Source organism: Heterodontus francisci, chromosome 8, assembly GCF_036365525.1.
Source record: "Heterodontus francisci isolate sHetFra1 chromosome 8, sHetFra1.hap1, whole genome shotgun sequence".
Classification (NCBI taxonomy): domain Eukaryota; kingdom Metazoa; phylum Chordata; class Chondrichthyes; order Heterodontiformes; family Heterodontidae; genus Heterodontus; species Heterodontus francisci.
This window is the reverse complement of record NC_090378.1, coordinates 130,318,648-130,337,986: the sequence shown is the minus strand read 5'-3', so window position 1 is coordinate 130,337,986 and position 19,339 is coordinate 130,318,648. Positions and strand designations below refer to the sequence as shown.

Genomic DNA, 19,339 nt, shown 5'->3' with positions numbered 1-19,339 from the left:
ATATTCCCCTACCACCTACCTATATTAGGGGCAATTTATAATGGCCAATTAACCTATCAACCTGCAAGTCTTTTGGTGGTGGGAGGAAACCGGAGTACCCGGCGAAAACCCATGCAGACACAGGGAGAACTTGCAAACTCCACACAGGCAGCACCCAGAATTGAACCCGGACCCAGAATTGAACCCGGGTCGCTGGAGCTGTGAGGCTGCGGTGCTAACCACTGCGCCACTGTGCCGCCCGCTGTGTACTGTACATGTACAAGAGCTGACACTGAGACACACGCGGGCAGTACTGTACCGGACAGGAGTGAATCATTCCCTTTTACCCGCTGTGTACTGTACATGTACAGGAGCTGACACTGAGACACACGCGGGCCGTACTGTACCGGACAGGAGTGACTCATTCCCTTTTACCCGTTGTGTACTGTACATGTACAGGAGCAGACACTGAGACACACATGAGCCGTACTGTACCGGACAGGAGTTAATCATTCCCTTTTACCCGTTGTGTACTGTACATGTACAGGAGCTGACACTGAGACACACATGAGCCGTACTGTACCGGACAGGAGTGAATCATTCCCTTTTACCCGCTGTGTACTGTACATGTACAGGAGCTGACACTGAGACACACACGAGCCGTACTGTATCGGACAGGAGTGAATCATTCCCTTTTACCCACTGTGTACTGTACTTGTACAGGAGCTGACACTGAGACACACACGAGCCGTACTGTACCGGACAGGAGCGAATCATTCCCTTTTACCTGCTATGTACTGTACATGTACAGGAGCTGACACTGAGACACACACTCTTGCCTCCATTTCCTTTTTTCTCATATCATTCTCGTTCCAGTTATCATGCTGTTAATACAGGAAAGTTTCTCAGAAAGGCTGTTTTCTCAGTATCTGACCTATATTGATTTGATTGATTGACTCCCTGGAGTTGCCTAGGCCATGACATTGGAACAGATCTGAGCTGCGAGTGTGAGGTGAAAGTGTGGGTCTGATTTGTTGGTAATTTAAGTGCCAGGGCCCTGATAGAACTAGTCCAGAATTGGACACAGTAGCCAGCAGCCTTCCAGTCACAGCAGATGCGAGAGGCTGAAGCAGGCAGGAATCCAACTGCTGATGTCCCGAGGTTAGTGTCTCCATCCAGCATTAACCCGGTGATTTTCTGCTCATCCTCTCTCTCTCTCTCTCCCTCCAGTTTCGAGAATATGTTTGATTCTGTTACTGTTTTGTGCTGCAGCAATGCCTGGCAACATTTCCTGAGGGGGTTTTAGTAAACTCTTCCCTCTGGTTGTGCCAAGAGTGGAACAGAGGAACTGCAAGTTCGAGGAGCATGGATCATGGTTTGAATTTGTTCTCAGAAGGGATGCTTTCAGAAAATTGCTAATAAGTTGGATGCTGATGTTACTGAGCTTGTCTCCATCAGTCTCAATGGGCTGTCTCAGTGACATCATGTTGCAATATAAACTCTGGCTGCCGCCTGCAGTTTCAGAGAGAAGAGGAGCTGTCTCATTATCATTTCGAGTCTCTGCTTTCTCACCATCAACAAGAACTTGTGTTTGAATAGTCCTTTTAACATATTCCAAAGGCATTTCACAGGAGTGTTATCAAACAAAACTTTACACTGAGCCACATAAGGAGATATCAGCAAAGGTGAGCCAAGGATTGTACATCGAGGCATGTTTTAAGGAGAGTGTTGAAGGAGGAGAGTGAGGTAGTAGAGGTGAAGAGGTGTATGGAGGGAATTCCAGAGCTTTAGGGCCTCAGCAGCTGAAGGCATGGCCACCAAGAGCCCAGAATTAGATGAGCCCAGAGGTCTCGGAGGTCTGTGGGGCTGGAGGATATTACAGAGATGAGGCCTTGGAGGGATTTGAAAACAAGGATGAGAATTTTAAAATTGAGGCGTTGCTTGACTAGGAGCTAGTATAGGTCAGTGAGCACAGCAGCAGTAGTGGAATGACACTTATTGGTGTTAGGATACGGAGAGCAGAGTTTTGGATGAGATGTAGTTTACAGAGGGGTAAGGTGGGAGACCAGCCAGGAGAGCACAGGATTGAGAATTCAGCAGGAGACTGGCTTCTGGCTTGAATCTTTGAATGCTTGCTTTGTTTTACAGCACCTGGTTCTGGACTCGTGTTCATCCTTAGGTCTGGGAGATCCCTCACTCCAAGGGAGCTGTAAGGTGAGATGTTGATGATGCTGCTCGCTGTCCTGGCAGTTTGCCTCAGCACTCTCCTGGACCCGGCTGTGTGCCAGCTGCTGGACAGCGCTTACCGGCGGAAGTACAATGAAGCCTCGGCCAGAGGTCACCACATTAACCACACGGTACCAGTTAAGCAGCAGTCAATTGTCTTTAACCACGTCTATAACATCAACGTGCCTCTGGATTCCCTGTGCTCGGTGAGAATGGAGAGCTCCTCAGAACAGACTGAGTCTTCACAGGGTGTGTACACCACTCAGAACACACAAGAAAACCTGGACAGTCAGGTAGCCTTCACCCATAACATCAACATCCCTAAACAGGCCTGTGACTGCCCAAACACCCCCATGCTGCAGAACATCATCAACCGGCTGAAACTGCTCGAGAGAGAGCTCTCCATACTCCGACAACAGTGTACGACCGGCTGCTCGGGAGAGAGATCAGCCTCAGGTAGGACACTCTACTCCCCACTCAGAACCACTCCTCAACCAGGGAGGCCCCATCCCCCAGGACTCCCTGTCCGCAGGATACCCTTCCTAAAAGCCTTGGGATCCCTTTCCCCACCATTCCTCCCCATTCACAGAGGGGCAGACCAAGATGCCCAGAATTGTACACAATACTCCAGCTAAGGCCTAACAGGTGACTTCCTTGTTTATGCAATCAATGTCCTATTTACAAAGCCATCTATCCCATTAGCTTTCTTAACCACCTTATCAACTTGTCCTGTCACCTCCAAAGATTTGGGAATCCCCACCCCAGGCTCCTCCGCTTTTTTCATTCATTCATGGGATGTGGGTGTCGCTGGCCAGGCCAGCATTTATTTTCCATCCCTAATTGCCCTTGAGAAGGTGGTGGTGAGCTGCCTTCTTGAACCACTGCAGTCCATGTGGGGTAGGTCCATCAACAGTGCTGTTAAGTAGGCAGTTCCAGGACTTTGGCCCAGCAACAGTGAAGGAACGGGGTGATATATTTCCAGGTGATGATGGTGTGTGGCTTTGGAGGGGAACTTGCAGGTGGTGGTGTTCCCATGCATCTGCTGCCCTTGTCCATCTAGTTGGTAGAGGTCGTGGGTTTGGAAGGTGCTGTCTAAGGAGCCTTGGTACGTTGCTACAGTGCATCTTGTAGATGGTACACACTGCTGCCACTGTGCGTCGGTGGTGGAGGGAGTGAATGTTTGTGGATGGGGTGCCTATCAATCAGGTTGCTTTGTCCTGGATGGTGTCGAGCTTCTTGAGTGTTGTTGGAGCTGCACCCATCCAGACAAGTGGAGAGTATTCCATCACATTTCTGACTTGTGCCTTGTAGATGGTGGACAGGCTTTGGGGAGTCAGGAGGTGAGTTACTCACTGCAGGATTCCTAGCCTCTGACCTGCTGTTGTAGCCACAGTATTTATATGGCTACTCCAGTTCAGTTTCTGGTCAATGGTAGCCCTAGGATGTTGATAGTGGGGGATTCAGTGATGGTAATACTGTTGGATGTCAAAGGTTAGATCCTCTCTTGTTGGGATGGCCATTACCCGACACTGTGCGGCGTGAATGTTATTTGCATCCTGTCCAAAGAGATACCATTTTGATTATATCGCAAATCCCAAAGTGCATCAGTTCACACTTCTCCACATTAAATTGCGACTGCTGTTTCACCAGTCTGTCTGTCCTCCTGAAGTCTGTTACTATTCTACTCACTATTTACTATATTGGCAAGTTTCATATCATCTGCAAACTTCAAAATTGTACTCCCTATACCTGAGTCCAGATCATTTAAATATAACAAGAAAAACATATTCCTAATACAGACCCCTGGGGATCTCACTGCAGTCAGAGCAGCTTTCACCATAACTGTCTGCCTCCTCTTTCTCTAATACCATCTGTGCCTTCTTTTCTGAATAAGTCTGTTATGTGGTTCTTTATCAAACGCCTTTTGAAAGTCTCTATCTACATCTGATGCATTACCGTCATCAACCCACTGTTACTTCATCAAAGAACTTATTCAGGTTAACAAATTCCTGCTGGCTGTCCCTTATTAACCCATGCTTCTCCAAGTAAGGATTCATTTTGTTCTTAACAATGGTGCCTAGTAGTTTGATGAGCACTGACGTTTGACTGATTGGCCTGCAGTTATCAAGTTTATTCCTCTGTCCATTTTTGAACAGGGTGTAACATTGACATCCTCCAGTTCTCTGGCACGACTGTGATATCTGGGGAGGACTGAAAGATTGTGCTTGGAGCTTCTCCTATCTCCACCTTAGCTTCCCTCAGCAACCGAGGCTGCATCCCATCTGCACCAGCTGACTTGTTAACTTGTAGTGATGCCAATCTATTTCGCAGCTCCTTTTGATCTATTTCATCCATTCAGGCACCTCTGCTCGCCTTTGCCTCAGCTGCTGCCGACACTCACACCTTGTTTAAACCTGCCAATCTGCTTCTCACGATATGCCCTGCTTGTGGGCATGGGCAGAATCTCTGAGCTAGAGGGCATTGGAGGGGAGGAGGTGGGTGTGGAAGAGCAGGGGATTTCGGAGAGTGGGGGCATTGGAGGGGAGGAGGTGGGTGTGGAAGAGCAGTGGGTATAGGAGAGTGGGGGCATTGGCGAGAAGGAGGTGGGTATGGAAGAGCAGGGGTATCGGAGAGCAGGGGTGGGGCATTGGAGAGCAGGAGGTGGGTATGGAAGAGCAGGGATATCGGAGAGCGGGGGTGGGGCATTGGAGAGCAGGAGGTGAGTATGGAAGAGCAGAGGTATCGGAGAGCGGGGGTGGGGCATTGGAGAGCAGGAGGTGGGTTTGGAAGAGCAGGGGTATCGGAGAGCAGGGGGGGGCATTGGAGAGCAGGAGGTGGGTATGGAAGAGCAGGGGTATCGGAGAGCGGGGGGGGCATTGGAGAGCAGGATGTGGGTATGGAAGAGCAGGGGTATCGGAGAGCGGGTGGGGGCATTGGAGAGCAGGAGGTGGGTATGGAAGAGCAGGGGTATCGGAGAGCAGGTGGGGGCATTGGCGAGCAGGAGCTGGGTGTGGAAGAGCAGAGGTATCGGAGAGCGGGGGTGGGGCATTGGAGAGCAGGAGGTGGGTGTGGAAGAGCAGGGGTATCGGAGAGCGGGGGTGGGGCATTGGAGAGCAGGAGGTGGGTATGGAAGAGCAGGGGTATCGGAGAGCAAGGGGGGTCATTGGAGAGCAGGAGGTGGGTGTGGAAGAGCATGGGTATCGGAGAGCATGGGGGACTGTTATCACAGATTGGGGGGTGTTGGAGAGTTGGGGTATTGGAGTAGTTTGGGGGATGGGAGTGGGGGGAGTCTATAGGAAATTGGGAGGGTATGGAAGGGTGGGGGTATTGGCGAGTGGGGGGTATGGGAAAGCTGATGGGTGTGGGAGAGCGGGGATGAGGGGTGAGATGTATGGTATCAGAAATCGGGTCGGCTCTAGGAGAGTGGGTGGGAGTAAGGCAGAGTGGGGGGGGTGGGAATCGGAGAGTGGTGGGGGGGTGATTGGAGTGGGGGTATGGGATAGCGGGGCAATCAGAGAGTGGGGGTATGGGATAGCGGGGAGGTATTGGAGAGCACGGGGGCAGTATCGGAGAGCTGAGGTATCAGAGTGGGGGAGGTGGGTGCAGTGGTACCGCAGAGTGAATGGCCCTGTTTAATTTCTCTCTTGCTGGCTAGCTATCTCTCAGTTTAAAGTGAAGGTTTTGTAATTGTTGCCTGAGCATTGACTGTGAAATCCTTGCTGTGAGCAGCGTCATTTTCACACAACACAGCCCATTGTCCTCCTGACACAGCCAGGACTCCCTACGTGTGGTGACGTGGTTTTTGTGGCTGTAGCCCTTGTCCCTGTCCCCGCTGTCCCCACAGCTGGGGTTGTTAAATGGACAGTAAACGTTCCCTTGATTGGCATTCTATTCTGGAGTTACGAGGAGGCCACTGGATCAGCACGGCAGTGCGGAGAGAGAGCAGGAGCCCCTTGGATTCTGCTCCAATTAAACTACATAGAAACTGACAGTACGGGGATGTTGGGAACAGAGTGCAGTCTCTCCATGACATATTTGTTTTTCAGATTAAAGGATAGTAGATAGTGATGTTCCCCAACTCGAAGGTCTTGCAGACAGTCAGGATGATGCAAATCGATTGCAACAGCACATAGATAGGCTAGCAGAATGGGCAGAGAGGCGGCAGATGGAATTTAATACAGAGAAGTGTGAGGTGTCGCATTTTGGTAGAAGAGACAGGGTGAGACAATATAAAATTAATGGCACAATTCTAAAGAGTGTGCAACGACAGAGGGACCTGGGGGTTCATGTGAATCGAGCTTTGAGGTGGCTGGACATATTGAGAGAGTAGTTAGCAAAGCATAATGCGATCTGGGGCTTCATAAATAGAGGCAAAGAGTACAAAAGCAGGGAAGTTATGCTGGACCTTTATAAAGCTCTGGTTAGGCCCCAACTAGAGTATTACATCCAGTTCTGGTTACCACACTTCAGGAAGGATTTGAATGTCCTTGAGAGTGTACAGAGGAGATTTACCAGAATGGTTCCTGAGATGAGGGATTTTAGCTACAAGGTTAGTTTGGAGAAACTGGGGTTGTTCTCCTTGGAGCACAGGAGATTGAGGGGAGATCTGACAGAGCTGTCCAAGATTAAGACAGATTTAGATAAAGTAGCCAAAGTAAAACTGTTCCCATTAGCAGATGGTACAAAGACTGGGGCACACAGATTTAAGATTTTGGGCAAGAGATGCAGGGGGATTGCGAGGAAGAACATTTTTACACAGTGAGAGGTAATGACCTGGATCTTGCTGCCTGCAAGGGTAGTGGAAGCAGAAGCAATGAATGATTTCAAAAGAAAATTGGATAGACACTTGCGGGAAATAAACTTGCAGGGCTACGGGGATAGAGCAGGATAATGGAACAGAAAGCCGGCACAGAATCAGTGGGCTGAATGGTCTCCTTCTGTGCCGCAGTGACACGATGTTCTGTTATCAAAGCTGCCCATCATTACTGTATATCACAAAAGAATGCCTCATCAGTATAATATATCCATCAGTGCCATATACTCTCAGTACCATAGATGCCTCAGTACCATATATCGCTCAGTATCATATGTCCCTCAGTACCATATGTTCCTCAGTGCCATATATCCTTCAGTACCATATATCCCTCAGTACCATTTATCCCTCAGTGCCATATATCCTTCAGTACCATATATCCCTCAGTGCCATATATCTCTCAGTACTGTATATCCCTGAGTGCCACATATCCCTCAGTACAATATGTCACTCAGTACCATATAACCCTCAGTGACATAAGTCCCACAGTACCATATATCCCTCAGAGTCAAATGTCCCTCAGTACCATATATCCCTCAGTACCACTTATCTCTCAGTGCCATATATTCCTCAGTGCCATATATTCCTCAGTGCCATATATCCCTCAGTGCCACATGTCCCTCAGTACCATATGACACTCAGCACCATATATACTCAGTGCCATATATCCCTCAGTACCGTATAGCCTTCAGTACCATATATCCCTCAGTAGCATATTTCCCTCAGTAGCATAGATCCCGCTGTATGATATATCCCCTTGTGCCATATATTCCTTAGAGCCATATATTCTTCAGTGACATTTATCCCTCAGTGCCATTTATCCCTCAGTGCCATATATCCCTCAGTGCCATATAATCCTCACTACCATATATCCCACAGGGCCATATATCTCTCAGTGCCATATGCCCCTCAGTACCATATGTCCCTCAGTACCATATATCCCACAGTGCCATTGGTCCCTCAGTACCATATGCCCATCAGTACCATCTATCCCTCAGTAGCATTGATCCCTCAGTGCCTTATGTCCCTCAGTGCCATATATCCCTCAGTGACATATTTCCCTCAGTACCAAATATCCTTCAGTGCCATATAATCCTCACTACCAGATATACTTCAGAGACATATATCCCCCTCAGTGCCATAAGTCCCTCAGTGCCACATGTCCCTCAGTACCATATATCCCTCAGTCCCAAACATCCTTCAGAACCATGTATCTCTCAGAAACATAGGTCCCTCGGTGCCATAGGTCCCTCAGTAATATATGTCACTCAGTACCATATATTCCACAGTACCATATATCCCTCAGTACCACATATCCCTCATTCCCATATGTACCTCCATGCCATATGACCCTCAGTACCATATGTCCCTCTGTACCATATATCCCACAGAGCCATATATTCCTCAGTGTCAAATGTCCCTCACTATGTCCCACAGTGCCATATGTCCCTCAGTACCATATGTCCCGCCATACCATATATCCCTCAGAGGTATATATCCCTCTGTACCATATATTCCTCAGTGCCATATGTCCCTCAGTACCATAAGTCCCTCAGTACCATATATCCCTCAGTGCCATATATCCCTCAGTGCCATATGTCAATCAGTACAATATAGCCCACAGAGCCATATATTTTTCAGTACCCTATATCCCCCCATACCATATATCCCATTGTACCATATAGACCCTCAGTACCATATATTGCTCAGAGCCATATATTCCTAAGTACCACATATCCCCTGGTATCTTATTTTGCTCAGTACCATATATCCTTCAGAACCATATATCCCTTAGTGCATATTTCCCTCAGTGCCATATGTCCCTCAGTGCCATATGTCCCTCAGTGGCATATGTCCCTCAGTATCATATATACCACAGTGACATATATCCCTCAGAAGCATATATCCTTCAGTGCCATATATCCCTCAGTGCCATATTTCCCTCAGTGCCATATGTCCTTCAGTACCATATATCCATCAGTACCATCTTACCTTCAGTATCGTATATCCCTCAGTGCCATATGTCAATCAGTACAATATAGCCCACAGAGCCATATATTCTTCAGTACCATATATCACTCCATACCATATATCCCTCAGTGCCATAGGTCCCTCTGTAACATATGTCCCTCAGTACTATATATCCCTCAGTGCCATAAATTCTTCGTGGCAATATATCCCTCAGTACCATATATCCCTCAGTGCCATTAACCCTCAGTACCATAAATCCCTCAGTCTCATATGTCCCTTAGTACCATGTGTCCCTCAGTACCATATACTCCACAGAGCCATATATTCCTCAGTATCACATGTCGCTCAGTACCATATATCCCACAGAACCACATATCCCTCAGTACCATGTCTCCCACAGTGCCATATGTCTCTCAGTACCATATATCCTCCAGTGCCATATGTGCCTCACTACCATATATGCCTATGTGCCATATATCCCACAGTATCATATATCCCTCAGGGCCATATGACCCTCAGTGCCAAATATCCCTCAGTGCCATATATCCCTCAGTGTCATATACCCCTCAGAACCATATGTCCCTCAGGACCATATGTCCTTCAGTACCATATGTCCCACTGTACCATATATCCCCCAGTACCTTATGCTGCTCAGTACCATATATCTGCTAGTTCCATATGTCTAATAGTAGCATATATCCCTTACTGCCATATATTCTTTCGTGCCATATATCCCTCAGTGACATATGCCCCTCAGTACCATATTCCCTCACTAGCAAATATCCCTGAATGCCATATATCCCTCAGTACCGTTTATCACTCAGTGCCATATATCCTTCAGTGCCATATACCCCTCAGTGCCATATGCCCTTCAGTGCCATATGTCCCTCAGTATCATATATACCACAGTGACATATATCCCTCAGAACCATATATCCCTCAGTGCCATATATCCCTCAGTGCCATATATTCTTCAGTACCATATGTCCCTCGGTACCATATATCCCTCAGTACCATATATCCCTCAGTGCCATATATCCCTCAGTACCATATGTCCCTCAGTACCGTACATCCATCAGTACCATATATCCGTCAGTGCCATATATCCCTCAGTACCATATGTCCCTCAGTACCGTACATCCATCAGTACCATATATCCGTCAGTGCCATATGTCCCTCAGTGCCATAAGACCCTCAGTGCCATATGTCTCTCAGTACCATTTATCGCTCCGTGCTGTAGATCCCTCAGTACAATATATACCTCAGTGCCATGTATGGCTCTGTGCCATATGCCCCTCAGTACCATATATCCCTCAGTGCCACATGTCCCTTGGTGCCATATTTCCTCAGTGCCATATATTCCTCAGTACCAATTATTGTTCACGACCATATATCCCTCAGTAGCATATATCCCTCAGTATCATATGTCCCACAAGAGCATATATACCTCAGTACCTTATATAGCTCAGATCCATATGTCCCTCACTGCCATATGTCCCTCAGTACCATATGTCCCTCAGTACCATACATCCCGCAGAGCCATATATTCCTCAGTACCATATGTCACTCAGAACCAAATGTCCTGCAGTACTACATATCTTTCAGTGCCATATATCCCTCAGTGCCATATGTCCTTCAGTACCATATGTCCCACTGTACCATATATCACTTAGTGCAATATGTCGCCCAGTACCATCTGTCCCTCAGTACAACTTATGCCTCAGGACCATATATCCCTCAGAGCCATATATTCCTCAGTACCATATATCCCCCAGTACCTTATACTGCTCAGTATCATATGTCTGCCAGTTCCATATGTCTATTAGTAGCATATATCCCTTACTGCCATATATTCCTTAGTGCCATATATCCCTCAGTGACATATGCCCGTCAGTACCATATTCCCTCACTAGCAAATATCCCTGAATGCCATATATCCCTCAGTACCGTTTATCACTCAGTGCCATATATCCTTCAGTGCCATATACCCCTCAGTGCCATATGTCCCTCAGTATCATATATACCACAGTGACATAAATCCCTCAGAACCATATATCCCTCAGAGCCATATATCCCTCAGTGCCATATGTCCCTCACTACCATATGTCCCTCAGTAGCAAATGTCCCACAGTACCATATATCCATCAGTACCATCTTACCTTCAGTATCGTATATCCCTCAGTGCCATATGTCAATCAGTACAATATAGCCCACAGAGCCATATATTCTTCAGTACCATATATCACTCCATACCATATATCGCTCAGTGACATATGCCCCTCAGTACCATATTCCCTCACTAGCAAATATCCCTGAATGCCATATATCCCTCAGTACCGTTTATCACTCAGTGCCATATATCCTTCAGTGCCATATACCCCTCAGTGCCATATGTCACTCAGTACCAATTATCCCTCAGTACCATATATCTCTCAGTACCACATATACCTTAGTGCCATATATCCCTCAGTGCATTATGTCCCTCAGTACCCTATATCCCAAGTGCTAGATATCCCTCTGTGCCATATATCACTCAGTACCATATATCAATCAGTATCATATATCACTCAGTTCCATATGTCCCTCAGTATCCTATATCCCTCAGTACCATATATCCCTCAGTACCATCTTTCCCTCAGAACCATATCTTTCTCAGTACCATATATCCCTTAAAACCATATATTCTTCTGGACCATATATCCCTGAGTGCCATATATTCATCAGAGCTATATATCCCTCAGTGCCATATATCCTTCAGTGCCATATATCCCTCAGTGCCATATATCCCTCAGTGCCATACATCATTGAGTGCCATATATCATTCAGTGCCATATATCCCTCAGTGCCATATATTCTTCAGTGCCATATATTCTTCAGTGCCATATATCATGCAGTGCCATATATCCCTCAGTGCCTTATATTCTTCAGTGCCATATATCATTCAAAGAACAAAGAACAGTACAGCAAGTTCCAGGCACTCACCACCCTCTGTGTAAAGAACTTGCCTCGCACATCCCCTCTAAACTTTGCCCCTCGCACCTTAAACCTATGTCCCCAAGTAACTGACTCTTCCACCCTGGGAAAAAGCTTCTGACTATCCACTCTGTCCATGCCGCTCATAACTTTGTAAACCTCTATCATGTCACCCCTCCACCTCCGTCGTTCCAGTGAAAACAATCCAAGTTTATCCAACCTCTCCTCATAGCTAATGCCCTCCAGACCAGGCAACATCCTGGTAAACCTCTTCTGTACCCTCTCCAAAGCCTCCACGTACTTCTGGTAGTGTGGCGACCAGAATTGCACGCAATATTCTAAGTGTGGCCAAACTAAACGTCCCTCAGTAAGATATATCAATTAGTGTCATATATCCCTCAGTGCCATATATCATTGAGTGCCATATATCCCTCAGTGCCATATATCCCTCAGTGCCATATATCCATCAGTGCCATATATCCCTCAGAGCCATATATCATTCAGTGCCATATATCCCTCAGTGCTATATATCCCTCAGTGCCATATATCCCTCAGAGCCATATATCATTGAGTGCCATATATCATTGAGTGCCATATATCCCTCAGTGCCATATATCCCTCAGTGCCATATATTCTTCAGTGCCATATATCATTCAGTGCCATATATCATTCAGTGCCATATATCATTCGGTGTCATATATTCCTCAGTGACATATATCCCTCAGTGCTATATATCCTTCAGTGCCATATACCCCTCAGTGCCATATGTCACTCAGTACCAATTATCCCTCAGTATCATATATCTCTTTGTGCCATAGTCCCTCAGTGCCATATGTCCCTCAGTACCATATGTCTCTCAGTACCACATATACCTTAGTGCCATATATCCCTCAGTGCATTATGTCCCTCAGTACCCTATATCCCAAGTGCCAGATATCCCTCTGTGTCATATATCACTCAGTACCATATATCAATCAGTATCATATATCCCTCAGTTCCATATGTCCCTCAGTATCCTATATCCCTCAGTACCATATATCCCTCAGTACCATATGTCCCTCAGATCCATATCTTTCTCAGTACCATATATCCCTTAATACCATATATTCTTCTGTACCATATATCCCTGAGTGCCATATATTCATCAGAGCTATATATTCCTCAGTACCATATATCCCTCAGTGCCATATATCATTGAGTGCCATATATCATTCAGTGCCATATATCCCTCAGTGCCATATATCATTCAGTGCCATATATTCCTCTGTAGCATACATCCCTCAGTAGCATACACCCCTCAGTGTCATATGTCCCTCAGTGCCATATATCCCTCAGTGCCATATATCATTCAGTGCCATATATCCCTCAGTGCTATATATCCCTCAGTGTCATGTATGCCTCAGTGCCATATATCCCTCAGTGCCATATATCATTCGGTGTCATATATCCCTCAGTGCCATATATCATTCAGTGCCATATATCATTCGGCGCCATATATCCTTCAGTGCCATCTATTCCTCTGTAGCAAACATCCCTCAGTGCCATATATCCCGCAGTGACATATATCCCTCAGTACCATAGTTCCCTAGGTAGCATACATCCCTCAGTAGCATACATCTCTCAGTGACATATATCCCTCTGTGCCATGTGTCCCTCAGTGCCATATAGACAGTGTGGAGTTTGCAAGTTCTCCCTGTGTCTGCGTGGGTTTCCTCCGGGTGCTCCGGTTTCCTCCCACAGCCAAAGACTTGCAGGTTGATAGGTAAATTGGCCATTACCAATTGCCCCTGGTGTAGGTAGGTGGTAGGGAAATATAGGGACAGGTGGGGATGTGGTAGGAATATGGAATTAGTGTAGGATTAGTATAAATGGGTGGTTGATAGTCGGCACAGACTCGGTGGGCCGAAGGGCCTGTTTCAGTGCTGTATCTCTAAAACTAAAACTAAAACTAAAAAAACTAAATATCCCTCAGTGCCATATATCATTCAGTGCCATATATCCCTCAGTGCCATATATCCCTCAGTGCCATATATTCTTCAGTGCCATATATCCCTCAGTGCCATATATCCCTCAGTGCCATATATCCCTCAGTGCCATATATTCTTCAGTGCCATATATCATTCGGTGCCATATATCATTCGGTGTCATATATCCCTCAGTGCCATATATCATTCAGTGCCATATATTCTCAGTGCCATATATCATTCAGTGCCATATATCATTCAGTACCATATATCATTTGGTGCCATATATCCCTCAGTGCCATATATCATTCAGTGCCATATATCCCTCAGTGCCATATATCATTCGGTGTCATATATCCCTCAGTGCCATATATTCTTCAGTGCCATATATCATTCGGTGTCATATATCCCTCAGTGCCATATATCCCTCAGTGCCATATATCATTTGGTGCCATATATCCCTCAGTGCCATATATTCTTCAGTGCCATATATCATTCAGTGCCATATATCATTCGGTGCCATATATCCCTCAGTGCCATATATCATTTGGTGCCATATATCCCTCAGTGCCATATATTCTTCAGTGCCATATTTCATTCAGTGCCATATATCATTCAGTGCCATATATCATTCGGTGCCATATATCCCTCAGTGCCATATATCCCTCAGTGCCATATATTCTTCAGTGCCATATATCATTCAGTGCCATATATCCCTCAGTGCCATATATCCCTCAGTGCCATATATCATTCAGTGCCATATATCATTCGTTGCCATATATCCCTCAGTGCCATATATCCCTCAGTGCCATATATTCTTCAGTGCCATATATCATTCAGTGCCATATATCCCTCAGTGCCATATATCCCTCAGTGCCATATATCATTCAGTGCCATATATCATTCGGTGCCATATATCCCTCAGTGCCATATATCCCTCAGTGCCATATATTCTTCAGTGCCATATATCATTCAGTGCCATATATATGATTCATTGCCATATATCCTTCAGTGCTATATATCCCTCAGTGCCATATATTCTTCAGTGCCATATATCATTCAGTGCCATATATCATTCGTTGCCATATATCCCTCAGTGCCATATATTCTTCAGTGCCATATATCATTCGGTGCCATATATCCCTCAGTGCCATATATCCCTCAGTGCCATATATTCTTCAGTGCCATATATCATTCAGTGCCATATATCATTCGTTGCCATATATCCCTCAGTGCCATATATTCTTCAGTGCCATATATCATTCAGTGCCATATATCCCTCAGTGCCATATATCATTCAGTGCCATATATTTTTCAGTGCCATATATCATTCGGTGCCATATATCCCTCAGTGCCATATATTCTTCAGTGCCATATATCATTCAGTGCCATATATTCTTCAGTGCCATATATCATTCGGTGCCATATATCCCTCAGTGCCATATTTCATTCAGTGTCATATATTCTTCAGTGCCATATATCATTCGGTGCCATATATTCTTCAGTGCCATATATCATTCGGTGCCATATATCCCTCAGTGCCATATATCATTCAGTGCCATATATTCTTCAGTGCCATATATCATTCGGTGCCATATATCCCTCAGTGACATATATCCCTCAGTACCATGTATCTCTCATCCTCTGGATATAAAGGCCAGAATTCCATTAGCCTTTTTGATTATTTTCTGTAACTATTTATGACATTTTAATGATCTATGTACCTGGACCTGCAAGTCTCTTTGGACCTCCACTATTTCTAACTTTTCACCATTTAGAAAGTACCCTGTTCTATCCTGTTTAGGTCCAAAGTTGATGACCTCAAATTTGCCTACATTGAAATCCATTATGTCACAATTTGTCCATTCACTTAATCTATCAAAATCTCTTTGTAATTTCACTCTTCTATCGAACACAGTTTACAATGCTGTCTATCTTAGTATCATTGGCAAATTTGGATATGTGGCTTTCTATCCCAGCATCTAAGCTGTTAATAAATATGGTGAATAGTTGAGGCCTCAACACTGATCATTGAGGGACACAACTAGTCACATCTGCCAATGAGAGTATCTGCCCATTACCCCTACTCTCTGTCTTCTGCTGGTCAGCTAATTTCCTAACCAAGTCAATAATTTGGCCTCAATTCCATGAGCTCCTGTATGAGGGACGTTATCAAATGCCTTCTGGAAGTCCATATAAATCACATCCATAGACATTCCCCTCTTCATACCTTAGTCATATCTTCAAAAGATCCAATCAGGTTCATTTGGCATGACCTACCCATATAAATCCATGCTGGCTCTCTCTGATTAGCTGAAAACTTTCAAGGTGTTCTTTCACCTTGCACCATTCCACTATAATGTTCCCATCTGTACTGTATATTCCTCAGTACCCTATATCGCTGCTCTATACAGTCTTTATGAGTACTGTAGATCCCTTAATAAGGTTCCCATTAGTACCATATCTCCCTTTATAAGGTTCCCACGAATGAATTAAAAAAATATATCCCACCGTAACATCCTATCAATACCTTGATAATTTTTTTTTTCGTTCTTGGCGTATAAGCATTGCTGACAAGCCCATCCCTAATTGTCCACGAGAAGGTGGTGGTGAGCTGCCTTCTTGAACTGCTGCAGTTCATGTGAGGTAGGCACACCCACAGTGCTAATAGGAAGGGAGTTCCTGGAATTTGACCCATTGACAGTGAAGGAAAGGCGATATAGTCCCATTACTTTGCTGATGATTGTGAGTAGACTGATGGGATGGTAATTGGCCAGATTGGATTTAGAGTCATAGAGTCATAGAGTTATACAGCACAGAAACAGGCCCTTCGGTCCATCGTGTCTGTGCCGGCCATCAAGCACCTAACTATTCTAATCCCATTTTCCAGCACCTGGACCGTAGCCTTGTATGCTATGGCATTTCAAGTGCTCATCTAAATACTTCATAAATGTTGTGAGGGTTCCTGCCTCTATCACCCCTTCAGGCAGTGTGTTCCAGATTCCAACCACCCTCTGGTGAAAATTTTTTTCCTCAAATCCACTCTAAACTTCCTGCCCCTTCCCTTAAATCTATGCCCCCTAAATATTGACCCCTCTGCTAAGGGAAAACGTTTTGTCCTATTTAACCTATCAATGCCCCTCATAATTTCTTATACTTCAATCATATCTCCCCTCAGCTTTCCCTGCTCCAGGGAAAACAACCCTAGCCTTTACAGCCTCTCTTCATAGCTGAAATGCTCCAGCCCAGGCAACATCCTGGTGAATATCCTCTGCACCCTCTCCAGTCCAATCACATCCTTCCTATAGTGTGGTGACCAGAACTGGACACAGTACTCCAGCTGTGGCCTAACTAGCGTTTTATACAGCTCAAACATAACCTCCCTGCTCTTATATTCTATGCCTCGGCTAGTAAAGGCAAGTATCCCATATGCCTTCCTAACCACCTTATCTACCTTTGCTGCTGCCTTCAGTGATCTATGGACAAGTACACCAAGGTCCCTCTGACCCTCTGTACTTCCTCAGGTCCTACCATCCATTGTATATTCCCTTGCCTTGTTAGTCCTCCCAAAATGCATCACCTCACACTTCTCAGGATTAAATTCCATTTGCCACTGCTCTGCCCATCTTACCAGCCCATCTATATCGTCCTGTAATCTAAAGCTTTCCTCCTACTATTTACGACACCACCAACTTTCGTGTCATCTGCGAACTTACTGATCATACCTCCTATATTCACGTCCAGTTTTTTGTGTACAGGACATACTTGGGCAATTTTCCACATTGCCTGGTAGCTGTACTGGAACAGATTGGCTCGGGTCACGGCAAGTTCTGGAGCACAGATCTTCCTGGACCTGAGAAAAGTTTCAAATAGTTTGCTTGAAAGTGACTGTTTGACTCTGGCTTTTTGACTTCATTGACCTTTTTGATCAGATGTAAGTCTATGCACACTATCCTGCTTAACAGGGAAAATTTTTGGTTTTTCAAATGTATAGGGTTTCCATAATTTGTCTCCCTCTATACTGGAGAGTTACTTGAAGCTTACCCTTCACTTTCAGTTGGGTCCCACCTGGACCATGCAACTGTGTGTCCGTTGGTTGTAAGCAATATCGCATCAACTGTGGCTCTTGGCCCAACAGAACTGTCACACTGGCACCTGTGTCCAATTTGAGATTCATTCGATGCAATTTTGAGTGAAGAGGTCTTGCTCTAGCACATTTTTCCATAATGCTCTGTCCTTTTACAATTGAAACATTCCGCTTTACCAGCAGGACACTGATCCCATCTGTGGGTCTTCCTGGCTCCACAGCGCTGGCGCTGTTTCCAGATGTCATGCACCTTCTCACCTGTGTGTGTCGTCTTCTCTATAAATTGCCTTTCCGCCTTTAGCTTCAAGAACTGTGCTGTCATTTGATTTCTTCTAATCCAAGGCTTCTCTTCAGCCCACAGAATGGCTGTACTTTGTCTTTGGACATCTGCCTGTCCTACGATCTGAATCACCTTCTCGGGTGTGAGGTCGTCTTTTGACTGTTAGAGATTTGATAAAGATTCGTCAGCTATTCCAACAACTATTCGGTCCCTTATCAGCTCCGACTTCAAATTCTCCATACTGAAATCCTTCAGCCAATCTGTATCGACCATTTATGAAAGCATCTATGGAGCTGCCTATCTTCTGGATGCTCTTATTAAACTTTGCTCTTTCCAGAATTTTGTTACTCCCAAAATTGAAATATTTGTCAAAGGCTTGACACTCATCATCAAACTTGTCTGAAGTCTTGTTCATCATTACAGTCTATCCCACTGTACAGTCCCATCATTACAGTCTATCCCACTGTACAGTCCCATCATTACAGTATATCCCACTGTACAGTCCCATCATTACAGTCTATCCCACTGTACAGTCCCATCATTACAGTCTATCCCTCTGTACAGTCCCATCATTACAGTATATCCCTCTATGGTCCCTGTTAAATGTATCACCTCAAGGCTGCAGCTACCCAGTTATTCTTTGGAGTATGGTCCGGGTGAATGCAGTGTCGACCTGCTTGGCCGAATGCCACACTCATCCGGGGAACTGGAGGTCCTAATGCCCTCTGTGTGATTACTCTCAGTCAGACCTGTAGGCACTGACCATTTCTAATTCCCCCCTGCCCCCTCTATCTCTCCCTCTATCTCTTGATGACTGCCCTTGGTTAGAGCTGTGGGCACTGACCATTTCTAATCCTCTCTCTCTCTATCTCTCGGTGATTGCTTTCGGACAGAGCTGTGTGCACTAGGCCTTTCTAATCCCCCTCTCTCTCTCTCTCTTGGTGATTGCTGTTGGTCAGAGCTGTGTGCACTGGCCCTTTCTAATCCCCCCCTCTCTCTCTCTCTCTTGGTGATTGCTGTTGGTCAGAGCTGTGTGCACTAGGCCT

At 45.6% G+C, this 19,339-nt stretch overlaps 1 protein-coding gene across 1 annotated transcript in view; it reads left to right on the top strand.

Moving 5' to 3' along the window:
* Nucleotides 1-2,198: 2,198 nt before the first annotated feature.
* The window catches only part of tnr (tenascin R (restrictin, janusin)), a 530,276-nt gene continuing 513,135 nt past the window's right edge, over nt 2,199-19,339 (top strand). Inside the window, exon 1 of the mRNA XM_068038005.1 lies at nt 2,199-2,661. Coding sequence (XP_067894106.1) covers nt 2,199-2,661 — 463 coding nt within the window. The remainder of the gene's footprint in view (nt 2,662-19,339) is intronic.